Source organism: Manacus vitellinus, unplaced genomic scaffold, assembly GCF_001715985.3.
Source record: "Manacus vitellinus isolate BGI_N305 unplaced genomic scaffold, ASM171598v3 scaffold_15_pilon, whole genome shotgun sequence".
In the NCBI taxonomy this organism is placed as follows: Eukaryota; Metazoa; Chordata; class Aves; order Passeriformes; family Pipridae; genus Manacus; species Manacus vitellinus.
The window spans coordinates 17,219,268-17,236,522 of NW_021939122.1; the positions used below are offsets into that span (position 1 = coordinate 17,219,268).

Consider the following 17,255-nt stretch of genomic DNA (forward strand, 5'->3'; position numbering starts at 1 on the left):
TCAGAATGAGCAATCCTGACATCTGTAATTAAGCCTCCCCTGTTTCTGCTTTGTTGCCTTTAACGTTCCTGTCTAACAGATTGTACAAATTGCGCATTTGTTTACAAAACAGGTCCAGATTGTTCTCTGAACGTCCCTTCCACGGAGTCTTACTGGATTCTCCCAAATGTGAAGCCATTCAGCCCTTCCGTGGGCCGCGCTTCCCACAAGGCCGTCCTACACGGGAAGTTTATGTGGGTGATTGGTGGATACACTTTTAACTACAGTTCCTTCCAAATGGTGTTGAAGTAAGTGATTTCTCCTTTGTAACATCCTTTCTGATGTGGCTCAGGGAAAACAGATCTTACCAGGGAGACAGCTTCTATCTTGTAATTTAATGGAAAGATTTATGTTTTTAGATTCTTGTTTAATGGTCTTATTTTCTGCTTGTAGTTTTCTTATGATTACGGAAAATGAAAATATGGGCAACATCAAACTGTATGTGATACTAATGTGTAATTTCTTCAGTTTTGTGAAAAACTGCCAAACATAAATGTTTGTGGTGGTAGAACAGTGAGAGAAATCCACATGCTGATGTTTTCAAACAGTACATCTCGAATGTTATCTGCATTATTCAAGTTAATTTATGATTATAGGAGACCTGTATTTAGTGCATGCACTTAGTCAGTTGATGACATGCTAGTTGGGTTAGGCAGGTCAACTGTATTTCACTTCTTTATATGTATGATAGTTTGTATGTATGTGTATCTGACCCCATTTTGAAAATAAAGTTGAAGCAGCTGTAAATATTGTGTAGCTGATTTTCATGGTAACTTGTATACATGTAGAGGCTGTAAATGGGATAAATACAAGTGTTAGGATATGCTCATTGGTATGTTTACTTCTGGTTTTGTCTACCTCTTATTTTCTTCCATACATTTGCAATCGTCCAAAACAAATCCCAACTTCTGTGGTGTTTTTCTTTTCTACTTCTGTCATTTATTTTTTTACCTCTCTTCCATCTTGTTGTGTGTTAGTGCATTAAGAGATTAATTTTAATTGTTAATTAAAATGTAATGGAAATTAACCATATAGCTAAGAGGATGCTCAGCAGTAAATCTTCAAAGTAGTGTGAAAATACATGGCATGAGCAGTTTAGTGGGGTGTGTTTTTTATGCATCTGATATCAGTGGGCTTAGCAGCCCAGTGTCATAGCTTTCTTATAAATCTGGTGATTTTTATTACACTCCCATTTTCTGAGACTGTTGGTGGGTCCCTTAAAGAGCTACTCCTGTTTTCCTTGATGAACATGTGGTACAATATCACAAGTTAGTGCACTGTTAAAAGTGATCATGTTACTGCTGCAAACAAACTACCATGTCAGAGACACAGTGACTGATCAAGTCTGCCAAACAGAAGTTAGTCTGAACATACAAACCCCTCTATTTCTCTGCAGGTGCAAAATGTTTTCTCTTCTATTTCTCTTCTAGCTACAATTTGGAAAGCAGTATATGGAATGTAGTACCTGTATCCAAAGGGCCACTCCAGAGATACGGGCACACTCTTGCTTTGTATCAGGTATGGACTCTTCAGCATTCTATATAATGAATTTCTTTGTGTGTGCTGTCAGTGATCTTAAAATGACTCCCCGTGAATTTTTGAGGACAATTTAATTTCTAGTCCATAAATATTTTGTGTTAGTGTCTTCTTCAGTACTTAGATGTATTGCACTTTTTTTGAACAGAGGTTGTGCAATAGATCTAAGTCACTTGTTTGACCATGATCCTCAGAGCTAAACTGCCAATAAAAAGCAGGTGTGTGTGTGTGTGATATAATTGGAATTGTGGGCAATGCTCTTGCTGACCAGGCACCATCCCCAGGGTCTGAGCCAAGTGCTGGTAACAGGGTCCTTTGGCAGCCCCAAGATGTGGCAAGGGATGACCCGGGTTTGGGAACTCTTCAGTCAGGAGCACAAGGAGACAGGACTGGAGAGAAGGCTACAACATATGCCTGAGGTATCCATCAGGGAGACAAGCTACAGATGATAACAAACTTGTTAACTGTGACAGAGAACTACAGAACTTGTATCACAAACTTTAATTTGTTTGCATAAGACACCTCCAGCAGGGAAGGACAAAAAGGATTGTATCAGGTCAGACCAGAGTGTTCATCTCACCTGGTAACATGTCTTGAACAATGGGTAACAGCAAATGCCTAGGGAAGAATATAAGGACAAATGACAGGAACGTGTACAAGCTTCCTCAGAATACTGTCCTATTTTGCAGCTGGAATTTCCTAAAATAGGGTAGTATTTTAGTGAAAAAAATATGAATAAGTTTATTTTTTTCCAAATGTTTGGACCATATATTTGTTTTAGCATTGATATCATCCAGTGCCCAAGAATTCCAGTGTATTTTTTCGAGAAATACCACCTTTTGAGTACTGATACTAGATGGTTTAATTTTGATAATCTCCACTTTTTAATCTCCATTTTATTTTCTCTGTACTACTCATGATTTTCTGTAAGTTCATCACATCATCTCTCTATCATTTCTTTTTCAAACTGATAATTTCTTGTATTTTTAATAATCGTCTATAGGGAAGATATTTCATGCCTTGGATAACATTGTGTCATTGCCTCTACCTCTTCTAATTCTGTTATATCCCTTCTGAGACAGGGGAAATCACAGTCTGTAGTGTATTCTTACCTCAGAGATTGACATCAATGAATTAGTTAATTTGTTCTATTAATTCTTTAGGGTATTTTAGCTTTTTGAAAATCTGCTGTTGGCTTTAAACTGGTATTTTCGGAGAACTATCAGTTATTACCTCAAGATCTCATTCTAGTCAATTCAAAACTGACCCTTTAAAGACTTAAAATTGTTTTTTTCATATATGCATATTTTCATGCTTATGTACATGAACATTAATTTACTCTTTTTTTTGTTCTTGTATTGCACATTCAGTATTAGGAGATTCTTCTGCAATTCCATGCTTTTGACCATTGCCTCAACTATTTTGAGTAACACAGTATTGTCAAAAAGCATTGCCATTTTTCCTCTCATACCTCTGCCAACTTGTTTTTCAGTATATTGAACAAATAAATCCCAATTGTAGATCTCTGTGGGACACCACTAATGACCTTTATTCATTTAAGCAGTAACTACTTTTTCCCTCCCAAACTTTATTGACTTATTTAGCCTGGTGTTATCTGCCTTGCTTGTCCCAGGGCATCTTAGTTTCTTTAGGGCATGAGGAATGTTATGAAATTTTAGATAAATGTGTCAAGTAGACCTTTGATTCCTTCAGGAAAAGCCAATGATTTGCAAGATATAGCTTCCCTTTTCAGAAGTTGATAGCATTTTCCTCAATTTGCTTGCTTTATTCACTGAATTCTGGCCTTTCTGCCTCTTCCTTATCAGTCTTCTGGTATGGACCCATTTTTAAGCAGGAATTTACATGCTACAGACAGGGGTCAGCTGTTTCATTCTTAAATTCCTTCAGAACTAATCCTGGTGACTTTTTTGCCATTTTTTCCCCCACTACTTTAACCTTGTGTTTTTGATTTTTGCTATGGAAATACCTGTGAAGTCTGCCATGAAGGACTCAGGTGGAAAAGTTAACCTCACTTTATTGCTATGGCTTTATCTTCTCAGAATACTCCTTCAGACTGTCTGTTGGCACCACAATGTATCTAGTTGGTTGTATTGCTAATGCATTTGAAAAATGATATATTTGTACTTTAGATATAAATTTTGCAGGTAGCTCATTAAGCTGTTTCATGCCTTGCCTTTGTGTGTCTCTGTTTTAGTCTGCTGGAGCTTTGAACCTTTATTTTGAAAAGTCTTTATTTCTTCTAAGTCTCCATTATCCTTCTGCTAAGTTGAGCTTTATTTTGTTATTTGTAATGGGAAATTTTGTGGGTTTTTCTTTAAATAGGAAGCATTCATGTGATCTGAGCAGATGTCCTCGAAATGTCTTCATATTGTCATTAAAGATTTAACCCTTTTAGTTGTACATTTTAGTTTCTTTTTATGTTTGGGTCTTCTTTTTGTATAGTGCTTTCTGTGAAGTCAAGCAGAATAGAAGGCGTGGGTGGATATTTTGTTTTGTTTTCCTGGCATCTGTTGTTCTTCCAGATGTTGAATCTGTACATGGCATGTTTAATATTGTAGAGGTGTTTTCAGTAGCAATATGAACTAGATTTTGTGGATGCCCCAACATCAACTCAAAAATTGCTTTTCTTCTCATCTGTTCCCTGATTCATTACTAATGCATTATCTATTCTTTGAAAGCTCAGATCTTTCTGACTGGTATATTTGGTTATCTACACTTCTTGTAGAATGTGGACCTTTTAGTTCAGAAACATGTGAGTAATGTATCATTTAGCAGATCAGAAGAAAGGCTTAAAATATCATTTCACCTTTTTATTTGACAGGGCTAATATTTTCTTGAGACATTCCAGACTAAAGGGTAACCATTACAGAAATACTTTTACCAGAAAATATTAAATATAATAGACCTGTGTTAATTCAGAAATCTCTTTGGATCTCAGTGAGGAAATGCAACTCTTGTCAATAATAATGAAAGCTACAAGCAAGTGTGTAGCGAAGAAGATGTTGCTTGTTGTTGAAGACAGATGTTAATTAGCAATCAGTATTCACTAATAAAGAACTTATGTGAAATAATTAACTAATATGCTGATTTTAGTGATTATGTCAAATATCAAAACTTACATCGGCCAAAAGAAACTGACCATGCAAGTAGAAGAAATATATCCTCCTGCAAGAAGTTCTTAAATTAGTTTACTAGGATAAACTTTTGATGTTTTTCCTTTTAGATCTTCAGTCTCTTGAAAAAACAGAAAAATAGTTTACAATGAAGAGTAGTAGAACATAATACCTAAAGATGGCAGCTTTGAGCTGTGTTTTGAGCTGCATATTAGTAATTGTGTAATGTTTCCTTTATGGTTGAGAGAAAAAAATATCCACAGAGAAGAATTAGATTAAGTTTTTGACTTGAGCTCCTGAGATTTCAAAGCCTAGTGCTAGACTGGAGTGAGAGTGCAGAGCTAGCATTGCCTGATTGTGGTGCAAGGTAAAAACTGAAACCACGTGATTGACTCTGTGGAGAATGAAATAAGTTCCTGTGCCTATTTCTCTCAGAAAGCTGTAGTTAAAATTGAAGTACCATTCTTCTTTATTCTGAAGAAAAAAGATCAGAAGACTTCTACTGATGTATAGTTATTAATAAGTGACTAAGGCTTTTTATGCATTTGTAGAGGAGAGAGCTTTGAGACCAACTAAACTCTTAGTATTACCTTCGGTGCCTCTTTAGTCTGGTTATTGGAAAGGTGCTATTTATTTGTTAGCAATTGGTTCTGCTGTATCTCAGAAATTGTATATAGGTCCAGGCATCTTGGTACTGAAAATATCAACGTACTTCAAAATAATTTATGTAAGAAATAGGACTGTAAAGATACTGAAGGAAATGTGAGGTTTTTAAAGTAGGCACATACAGCTTTGCTAAACAGTGACTAGGTAGGGAGTTAGAGAGTAAATTGCAAAATCACTGGAATCGAGTAGAAAGGGAGTTCCCTACAAGGTGTGTATATGGTCACTGCTGGGAATTTACTCAGTAGTGAGTTTGTGGTTTTATCACAGAAGTTGGTCTTGTAATTAAACTTTTCCTAATAGCCCCAAGACAATGGAAGGATGACTGGGCACTGAGATTTGTTTCCTTTGAGACTGGTGATAGAAATGAAGCAGACAGGCTGATGTAGTAGTAATAATAAAGATATTTTACAGTATACAAACCATTTTATATGTAGTTGAATTAAATTAAACTCATTGGAGTTTATGACTGTTACTTCCACTTTTAAAACTTTCTTTAAAAAGGGTATTATTTTGATTCCTTTTCCAAATAATTGGTATTGATGTTGAGTCTATGTATCTTGGGATATTTTTTATTAGTCTTATCAAAAGCTAGCATTAACAAAGCAAAAAAGAGCAAAAACTTTTCCTCCTTTAATATGAGTGAGATAAAATCTTTCACCAATTGTTTTATTGTTATTCTTTTAATGCCTATTTTTATTGGCTATTGTAGTATAATTTGAGCAGCACTAGGAATTTAAAAGCGTTTTCTGCCTGTTTTATTAGTAGGTATTTGTACCACTGATTTACCTAGTTTTATTGTTTCAATACTTTTAATTACATCTTATGCACAACTTGCTTTCTAGTTCTGATTTGCAGAGCTCAAAAGTATGAGAAATAGGTAAGATGAGCTGTCATACACTTTTGCATGTAGTCTGGACAAAAGCCTATTCAGTGTTCCCTTCGATTAACCAGACCTAATTCATCAAGTGATTGGTTCTTTATGTAGAAGTGCAATATTTTTCATTTGTTGTTTCAAGATTTTATTCCAATTGGTTTGAAAGTGAAATCCAAGTATCATCAACTTAATTAATACCTTTAAATATATCCAGCAACCATGTGGAAAACTGCAAATAATGAAGACATAATGTGGCAGCATTCTCGATTAAGGTAACGTCCTGACATACAAATTGCTGCAGTATGTACTGTCTTGAACTTGAATTTGGTCCTGCTGGGAACTTAGGTTATAATATGCTTCTCATGTAACTTAATCAGTTTCTTATTCAGCGAAGATATAGTTTCACAATAAGCTAGGAATAATAAATCAGGCTGCAGGAGGAAGAGTTAAGTGAAGACTGTCCTCCAGTCTGTCAGTCCTGATCTAATGGGAGGATTATTGGATTGAGTAGAAATGTAATTAATCTTTTTCTTTTGATATAATGGATGGAATGTTCTTGATATTGTTACCATATTCAAGGAGCTAACAGTTTGGGGAAAGGCAGAGGTATTAGACAGTCCTAACGAGGTGACACATTTTGGATGAAGAAAAGAGGATTGTGATGGATGAATTATTGCCAGATGACATTTTTGTGACTTATATTTTGCTTGGAAAAAAGAATTGAGACACTTCTTAATGATGTAAAGATTTGACTAAACTTTTAGTAATTCCAGGTGAAAGTATAGAGAACAAGTTCTGATGAATTTTAGAGTCCTGTTAATTTGTATAAAATTAGTTTATATAGTAATGCATGGATACAGTCTACGGGAGAAAAAAGATTGATAATTTTGTTTCAAGAAAAGAGAGAATGACTGTTCGTGTGGTTTGTGAGTAGCATTTCTTTGGTCAATTCCTCAAGAACAGGTTGGATTTATATAAGAATTACGGCAGAAAACTAATTTCCGTGTAACCATGATACAGTTAAGAAATACAAAATGAAAATGATGTGGTTATTTTAACATGATTGACTTGCTTCCAATTCATTAGAAATGGATTATAAATTACCCTTTTGTTGCGTTTTCTTTATACTTTTTTTCTTCCAGTGGTAACTACCAGATAAGGTTCTTTTGGAATGCAGGCAGAATTTGCATAACAGTGTGTAATTCCCAGGTACAGTCAGAGCAGTTGATAAGTATTGTTCTTTTAGGAAAAGTGAAAAATTGTGAAGTCTAAGGAATAAAAATATAAGAAGTTTTAGAAGTCTTGAATTACTGCATTTATATGGAATATAAAATCAATATTAACACTGAAATATGGTGTAGGGAAGACAACCTGTCCAAGGTCAAAGGAAGTAATGATTTTGGCCGTCTGTTCAGGCTTCAGCATGAAGGATATAGAAGAGTTACTGTGGTCTGCTGGATAGTCTGTTGTCTGGGACAGATGAGTGAGTGCTCTTACTTGCTCTTTTGGTGGTCTTTTTGACTATCCTCCTTACCCTGTTTCATTTTTCTTCTCAACGTAAAATGAGAAAAAATATCTCTGTCGAGGGATTTGAAGACTTGTTAAAGCTATTTTGCAAAAGCTGAGTGATAGTGTTTGGGCATGATTGTTTCAGCAGTTGAAAGTACATGGCCTTAGAAGTCAGGAACATGAAACATACTGGATCACAGGTCATTTTTGCAAATTTTTAAATTTTTACCTCTATTAAAAATAAATATTCATTTACCTATTTTGTGGAAATTCTGGGGGGGTTACTTTTTCAGTTTTTATGAAATTTCAAATGCAAAAATTGCCATATTAATTAATGGTTACTCATTTAAAGGGAGATTTATTTTTGGATTTGAAAGATCTATTAATTTACAGAAATCAGTGCTTTCATGTAGAACCTCAGTTTCTTCATTGCTGTAACTAAGGAGAAATGCACACTGTAAGATTTTTTTTTTTTCTCTCCTGGACTTCTAAAAGAGTTTTTCCCTCAAATTATAGAGTTCAGGCTGCTAAGCTGATTACCATTTTACCAGATTTACCAGAACTCTATAATTTTTCCTGTGTCATCTGTTTAGTTGCACTAAGTAAGAAACTTTTCAATGTGGGGTTTTGTGGTTTTGGGGTTTTTTTTTGTTTGCTTGGTTGGTGGGTTTGGTTTGTTTTTTTTTGTTTTGGGGGTTTTTGTTTGTGGGTTTTTTTGTGTGATTTGTTATTGGTTGTAACAGAAAATTAAGTGGGGAAGAGGCTTTTTAGAGGTGGACCTGTATTAGAAATTTGTTTTTCACAAACTCACAAGGATTAGTTGAGATTGGAAAGAACCTCTGGAGACCATCTTAACCAACCTCTCTGCTCAAAGCAGGGTCGACTACAGCAGGTTGTTCCAGACATGCTCCAGTTGGGTTTTGAATATCTCCAAGGGCATTCAATTCCACAGGATCTCAGAGCAAGCAGTTCCAATCTTGACCATCCTCACTGAAAAAAAGAGAAATGTTTATTCTTACATGTAAATTGAATTTCTTGTAATCCAAATTGTGCCCATCACCTCTTGTCAGTTTACTGGAAAACACTCTGAAGAGGCTGGCTTCCTCTTTTTTACCCTCTCCCACCAGGCATTTAATTTTATTTTAATTATTTGGTTATTTAACAAAGAAGATAATGGTATCAGTAAGATGAAGAAGGTAGGAGGAATTTCACTGCTGTAAATTGTATTGATTCCTCCGGCAGGATTCAAATTGTGGCAGTTTACTTTTTCTCCTGTATTTGAGTTATTCTCTTGGTCTTACTTTGGCTGGTCAAAATGTATATGTCAATCATTACCCTGTAAGAAAAATACTAGATCAAATGAATATTTTCTTCTCTTGGGAAATGTGATTTAACTATTTTGTTGAAATCCTGCCTTTTATCTTATCATTCCTGCCTTCAGCTACCATCCTCTCTGCCCACAATGCACAGTCAAATATTTACAGATCATATACCTTTTGTCATCTTTCTCTATCACTGTAGTTCATCAAAAGTTTCCACTGAAGTAGTTTTCTTGGGGGAAAAACATGATTTGAGAAAATGGAAACATTTATTGGAAAGTTTTGGTTGCATTGAAGCTAACAGGAGCTACACAGCTGGTTTTGTTGGCTTGCACCTGAACAGCTACCAAGAAACCAACTGAAGTGATCTGTAGGTCGGAATGTCATGATTGAGGGAGGTGTCTGCCTGCTCAGTTTACAGGAAGATATTTGTCATTTTTGCTGGAATTCCCTACTGAGCAGGAACCCTCAAGTGTAATTTTGTATACTTTGATTTACATATGGTAAAATTTATATGAGATTTTCATTTTAAACCCACATTGTCTTTAAAGGTTTTTGTCATTTCTTAGATAATTTTATTTATGTGAAGTAATATGTCTAAAATTACCAAGGTTAATTTATTGAGTAAATGCTAAACTTTGCTATCTGCCACTGTGATTGAAGGTGTTGCTTCTGACACGTGGTGTCAAAAATTTAAAATATTAATGTGTTGGAGGCCTTGTATCTTCTTGGTGCTTATCTGCCTAGTGTTTTGTTATCTCTTCCTTGGCCAAGTCTGCCTTTTGATCTTCTCTCTCCTCCAGGCTAAGGAGTACAATTTTTAAGACCTTTCCTCTGGGCCAGATTCCTCACACTTCTCCTGCACTAATTTCACAAAGACTCTCAATTCTATTTTTGTTGTTGCTTTTATTTTACTTTGTAGTCCTGTTGTGATGTGGTATTTTAATATAAACAAATGTCTACTACACTTAATTAATTTAAAGGTCAGGAGTGTTTGTGTACTAGCACTCTTTAAACTCTGTATCTTGTGAATTGTATCTTCCTGAAAACCTCATCTTTATTGTATACCTTGATTTATACCTAGTTTTTATGTAATTTATAAAGATAGTGTAAGTTTATAAGGGAATTTCTTTTCTACCACAATCTTTAGGCCGCTTAGGACCATTTGCACTTGTATTCTTTCTACCGTTCCTTCTTGATTATGCTTTCCAAATAAACACCTATCTTTATATGCCTGTGATATTAGGTGTTATCCTGCCTATGCTTGTAACATTTTTTAATTTTACTTCAGTATTTCTTCTACTGACTTCAATCTCTCAGTCTATTTTTTAATGTTCAGCTGATCATCACTAACTTTTAAAGTGTTTTTCCGCAGCATTAGGAGCTTCTTAATTTCATAAATAGCCTTTAGCAAAGCTTAGTTAAATGTTTTTGTGGTTGATAAAGCAGTTGTCTCTTTCACTGTGAATAATGCTGTGTATGGGACCTACTGTCTGACTTACAAAGATTCTCCTCACAGAAGTGTTCTTTTATCTGAACTTTGAATTGTTTAAGCAGAACTGTGAGGAGGAGTTTCTTATTGTCAGCAGTCCGAGTAATTGTTTCAAAGTTTATGCGGCTCTTTAGATCCCCTTTTTTTTTTTTTGGTAAGTGTCTTTCCTCAGTGTCAGAAATACTTTTTTTTTTCCAAATACTATTATACAGTACCAGGAACTCCTTATTTAGCTCCCTCTTTTGGCTGTAGTTAGTTATCTCCATTTAAAAATAAGTAGTCTATTATTTTAGTAATACTGATTTGACTTTTGAGATCTATGTGGAAGTGTAATGAATGAGTCGTAGAGGATCCTTTCAGAAGAATATTTGTTCAAGCCATTCCTTTGGATTCCTGTGGAAAATTGCATTTTAATTCTATGAATGGTTCCTTAAGAAAACAATATAATAACCTTTCTGTTTAGCTTTTTTCAAAATAGAGTGCTGCAGTTTGAATTAGAAGAGGCATGTAATTAAAGGTTTTCTGGTTGAAGTAATCTGTTTGAGATTCATTTTGGTGTCATTTTCATGGCTGGGTTTATTTTTCAGAGAAATGGACTCCTTATCATTGTTGGCTTAGTTTAAATATCATTGTTTGGGATTAGTGTCTGATATCGAGCTGGTTAATGTAAGATTAAATGTGAAGATTTAAATCAGATAGCTCAGTTATGAAATATTGCACAGCACAGGAGTATGCAGTTCAGATGTTATCTTTCTGTAATCCATTATGTGCTTTCTCCTCTCTCCCTTCCAATTTTTACAGGAAGACATCTACATGTATGGAGGCAAAATTGAAACAAATAATGGCAATGTTACTGATGAACTGTGGATTTTCAACATACACAGTCAAACATGGAGCTCCAGAACTCCTGCAGTACTTGTACATGGCCAGCAATATGCTGTGGAAGGTCATTCAGCACACATAGTAGAGCTGGACAGCAGAGATGTGGTTATGATTATAATTTTTGGATATTCTTCCATATATGGTTACACAAGCATTGTGCAAGAATACTACATCAGTAAGTCAAATAATTTTTATCATATACTGATAAAAAAGTACTATTTTTCAAGCCAATATCAGTCCTATTTTCAGAAAGAAAAGTATGTATTTTGCAAAATAAATAAAGCCTCATCTTTTTTTCCTTCAAATCATGTAGAGCAGATTTCTTGTTCAGCAATAGCATTTCATACATGTTTGGAGCACCATGACTTTTTCTGTGTATTATTGTGTACACGGTCGTGGTACTCCAAAGGGGATAAAAATTGAAACCAGAAATTCCATGCAGTGGTTATTTTTGTGATCTTTTTAAACACAGACTTACTGTTTTTACCCTAGAGTAGCAGAGCAAAACCAACAATAATGTAGTTATTTTGGAGGCTCTTTAAGGTTGCTCTATTTTCATTCTGATTTTTTTTTTTTAAATATCACAACTTAGTTCATCATCGTATAAAGGGTTCTCTCTGAAGTATATACACATTGCTGTTAGAGGAAATAATTGCAAAGGAACACTAGTTTTCTGCAAACCACAAGCTGTTCCTAGGGGTGATTTTAAATGCTAGAATTAAATAAACCAAGAGAAATCTTTTTATCATATATATGATACATCTAATGTATTATTTCAATGGAATAACTTTTCATGTTATTCAGAATTTCAGAGTAATACTTAAAAACAATTATAATGCTTTAAAATATAGTTGTTTCATTTAACTTTTTTTTAATGTGTGCATATGTATATAGACACTGTTTAAGCAGATTTATAGGTTGACAAAGTCCCTTCAGAACTGATAAGGTTCTTATTCTCCCTGGCATTATTTCTGATGGCAGTGTTGAAATTTTATAACAATGTTGAAAAATAATAGAAGTGAATGGTAATAAGAGGAAGAGCACCATGATGTGCTTTATCCACACTGAAAAATTTTGATTTAACTGCATAAAAACTACTATAAAACTCTGGTCTTAGAATGATGTTCTCAACAGTATTCTAAGATTTTAAAGACAATTTTTTGAAACTAAAAATCATTAAAAGACCATTAAAGACCATTTTTTTGAAAACCTTAATTTCAGAGAGTTGGTTTTTTAACCTACCAAAGATGATTTTTTTTTTTCCTCTTGAAGAGAACAATGTGTTGTTCTAGTTTTCTGCAAGCTCATACACTGTAATGTCTGTTGGAACTTAAAATTATTTACTTCATCAACTGCTGCTTATTTAGTATGGAGTAGAAGTACCAATTTTATTCTCATTTATTACTGTGGTTAGTTTAACTATGAAGAAGGGAACATGATTTGTAGTATAAAGTTTTCTGCCTGGGTGATTTTATTGATGGCCTTATGGTTGAAATGGACAACTTGTTCCTATTTTAATTTTTTTTAATGTTACAACTCTGTTTGTGGAGGATTTATTAAACAGACAGTAACTAAGCATATATAACACAAAGAATAACCCCTCAAACCTTTCCTACCGTGGTGACAAGCTTTGAGTAAGAGAAAGCACTTCTCTCTGTTATTATGGTTCTCAGTTATTCTCAAATTTTTGTGTCTCCTTTTTGAGATTGTTTTCACCATATACTAGTGAGAAATTTAGTTAGTTAGTGTGATTCACTTACATCAAATATAAAGGGAACTTGTAACAATATAGGGTATTAATGTGGAAACCCATTGATTTCAGTGAATCTACTCATCTGATGAAGGATTGATTATTGGGGCATGCAGGGCTTTGCAGATCACGGTCTGTGTGCTGTAACTGAACCACTTCTGCTGTGGATAATTTTCATGTTTCATTTTACCTCATTGCATCTTCCTCCTTTCCCTCCTGTCTAAGTTAAATGAATATTTTGGTAAATTTTCCTGAATTCTGTATTGACTGTAGCATTTATCTACAGTTTTGCAGGTGTAGGAATATTTTTAACCATAAAATTCCAGATGGTGGTTTTGAACCAAGACTGACTATTTTCCGGGGAGACTTCAGCAGTTCTGAATCCAAACTTAAAAGACATAAGAAGTGATAGAAGTATTGCTGTGAACTCACCTGAATAGGAAGAAAAAATTATATAAATAAGGGCTTGTGACACTATAGAAAGAAAAATAAGAACCCAATGTTCTCTCTCTCTGCTTGCTTTAAAAACATATGATACCTTAAATTTCAAATTGCAGTGCTCTATTCTTTCTAAATGTTATCAGTTATGGCATTTAGTCCTAATGAAGGCTATTGTCAAGCATTTACCAAATGCCTACTGAAAGAAAGAGTGACACAGAAAGAGGCGTCTTAGCTTTTGGTTCGTATGAACTAAAACCTCTAGTGATCCAGTTCTTTTGATGAACTTGATACATGGAATTTACGTGGAATTCTAGTGCTAAAGCCTACTTTAGTTACTGTGACTCTGACTTTCATGGAGTCTGGGTTAAGAAACATCTAAAGAAGTTGCAAAGTGTTTGTAGTTTCCCAGGCTTCTCACGTAGGTACGTTGTTCTTGTTAACAAAACATGTCAATCGAAGGTGTACATGGTCTGAAAATTTCTCTGACGTTATCTGATTAGGAAAGAAAGTAATTCCTATCAAAGTGAAGTAAATTCTGGAGTAAATTGGACGTGGTTTGTAGCCAGATTTTCACCATGCAAAAGCATGTGAATTTATTTCTGCTCTGAATGTATGGTGGATGCTGCAGGAACAAAAGGGCTTCCTGTTGTCCTTTCTTGCTATACCTGGACTTATGATTTTCGAGAAACCAATAAATCCTGGTATGGCAATTATATGAATGATTTTACTAACTTGAACCATAAAGCTTTTCCGGGTTACTCCCCAGGAGAATTTATTTCCCTTTAGGTTTGCAATACCTCATAAACCTTCTAAGAGTCTCAATGTGAGTCTCAAGGTGAATATAATAACAGTGTTTTGCTTTAGCAGAGATTTATAAAAGCTTCTTATGTATTAAGAAACTTCTGAATAAGTCTTCTGTGATTTTATTTTGTTTCTTTACAAGACAGAGATTTCTTTGGATTAGCAGAATATAATTTTCTTTTTTAGACTGATTTTTTTAATGACTTCAGAAGTAGATTATAGACTGCTTTGGATTATAATTGTTTATTTGAAATAATGTAAAAAAAATGGCCCTGTGATGTAACGTGTCCTCTTTTTTGTAAGTTAGCTTAAATTTCATGGTTGCTTGAAAAAATTTAAAATTTGTCAATGCAATGAAATGAAGATGGCACACTACGGTGCTTCTTGGATATTTTGTGCTTTCTACCTGATCTATTTGAAGATTGTATTGTGGTAAGGACAGATCAGGCCGGTGTATCTACCTTTCCTTGGATTTTTACAGGGTTTATTACTGCATATAATTTTTTTCAATCTTTTTTTTTTAAGAAATAACTTTATCTCAAAATGTGATTTCAGTGTTTCTGTTTTAAATTATAAAATTACTATTGCTCAAATTTGGAACTTCCTTGATTTGGCAATCCTAAACTGTTTCATACAAAGAAATGAATTGGGGGAAAAAAAAGCTTTTATTTCTTATTTCATTTGTTTTGCATTCTTTGATGATAGAATGGTGTTACACCTTTGGATTTGATTAACTTCTTGCAAGCACAATGTCATTGGAAAATTGGTTATAATTTTAGGGACTAGGCATATTCTACTTCATAGCCCACCTGTATCAGTGACATGTTTTATATTCACTTGTTTAATGTAAGCAGCTCATCTCCCTGGAATTGTCTTTGAATTATATTTATAGATACAAATCCTCCCTTCTGCAAGTCTAATTAAGGCAACCTCATCTATTCCACTGTCATTCTAATAGTTCTCTGTACCTTTTCCACAAGGAGTTCATCTCTCTTGAACATGGATGATTAGAAAAACCTGTGAGATATTCTAGGTGAGATTTTGCTAGTGCCTAATTCTACATTATTAGGAATACCTTAGTTGGTATATAGTAAAATGACATTTGTACTGCATCCTTGAGAAAGTCATTGCTGGCTCATAGACTTTCTCTGATGAAGCAGCGCTCCTACTTATTCTTGTCGGTCATTATCAGTTGATGAGCTTCCAATTTATAGAAGTTCATGTTGCTAATCCCAGTGTGTAATACTTTTAAGATATTGTGGAATTTTGATCCTTCTTTTTCTGGTAGCCAAGATCTTACAGTTCATTCTGCATATTTTTCTGCTACTTCTGTGTATCAATAGAGTCTAAATTTATGCAGTTAGTGCTCCTTAAATTTCTGTCAGTGTCATACAATGCACCAATTCTGTTCCTTAAGAAGTCTGCCTGGTGCTAAGTCTCAGCACTTCCCAACGTAGTTCATTGCTGTTTGTTGTTCAGTGGTCAAATCCCAGGTACAGAGAACACCTACCCTTCCTTCTCTTGGTAATTTTTTTAGCTAAAGGTGGTGTAAATGGTTTGGCACATTTACGTTGTCCAGTGAAAGTTTCCCACTATTTCAACATTTTTTATTTATCCTTTTAAAAAGCAGAACAAAATCAAACCCTTTGTTCTAAACCTTTGTGTATTAGGTGAGATTAAGGTCTGTAATAGTTTAGATCTTGCCTCTCCTCCCTCTAGTCTTCAGCACTATGATTGCTGTTCTTTGGCAATATCTAACCAGCTTTGTTAAAAATGTTTGCTACTGGGCCAGGAGTTACACTTGCTGTGTCTGTCAGAATTTTGGAACAGTGTCTTACCCCCAGCTTCAGTTCATTCAATCAATGAGTTTACCTTCTCTCTCAGAGCTGCACTTCCTTTTTCTGTTTACATGTTTTTGTAGATACCTGTTTTCTCTTTTTCTGTCAGTTGGTCAGTCTTCTGGAAAGGGTCATGTTAAAGGTGGACTTGAAGTTTGGGATTCTGTTGCACAAAGTGACCAGAGTATTGTAGCCTGTAGCTCTTGTCTAGTGGTTTGGTATCTGAGATCTAATTATCTGAAGTTATCATAGTGATTTTCCTAAGCACTTAAATAGAAACTTTATGTGGTAGAATTCTCTGGAAAATTGCTCAGATATTGATGAAAAATGTCAAATTACAAATGAAAAGGAGAGTCTTGTATTCTATTATGTAGTACTTCTGCATACCCGTATTATTTTTATGATTATTTTAAAAATTAATTTGACCTTATTTTTACACTCTTAGACTTAAAATTTAAATCTGGAAAGAAAAAATAATGGAGTCCTTTGTGATCTCCTCTTTCCTTATTTCTGGCTTATTCATTCTTGGAGGTCTTTCTGTGCTTGACTTTTTAAACTGTTGAAATCGCAGTTTCACATGACTGATTTGATCACTCAGGTACTTCTTATGGTATAATGATAGAAAGAGTGGGATGTCTTTGAGTATGATAGGGGCTATGTAAATGCTTTCAATAAAAATTGAATTTTTGTTTATAAAATAAGGTGAAGATTCATATCAATAAGTTTCATAAAAAAAGAGATCATATGCATAATAATGTCTTTAAATAGAGACAGAAGTGTATTTTTGTCTGAATGATGCAATTTTCAGGATGCTGAAGAAGTGTGAAAGATCAAAACTGTAGGTATACATTTCAGCATTTGAAATTCAGGCAACTCAACTAAATTTTAGAATGGGAAATTGAGGGAGAAACTGTAATACTGGTTTTAACTTTTATTTCAGAGAGATGATGCTGAACCTCTTCTCTCAAACTTGG

The 17,255-nt window shown here is 34.4% G+C and overlaps 1 protein-coding gene across 5 annotated transcripts in view; it reads left to right on the forward strand.

The window, feature by feature from the left end:
* The window catches only part of ATRNL1 (attractin like 1), a 464,278-nt gene that overhangs the window by 53,890 nt on the left and 393,133 nt on the right, over positions 1-17,255 (forward strand). For all 5 annotated transcript variants that reach the window (XM_029958558.1, XM_029958557.1, XM_029958556.1 and 2 more), the window contains exons 6-8: positions 113-287; positions 1,470-1,557; positions 11,371-11,626. In XM_029958558.1, the coding sequence (XP_029814418.1) occupies positions 113-287; positions 1,470-1,557; positions 11,371-11,626 (519 nt within the window). The remainder of the gene's footprint in view (positions 1-112; positions 288-1,469; positions 1,558-11,370; positions 11,627-17,255) is intronic.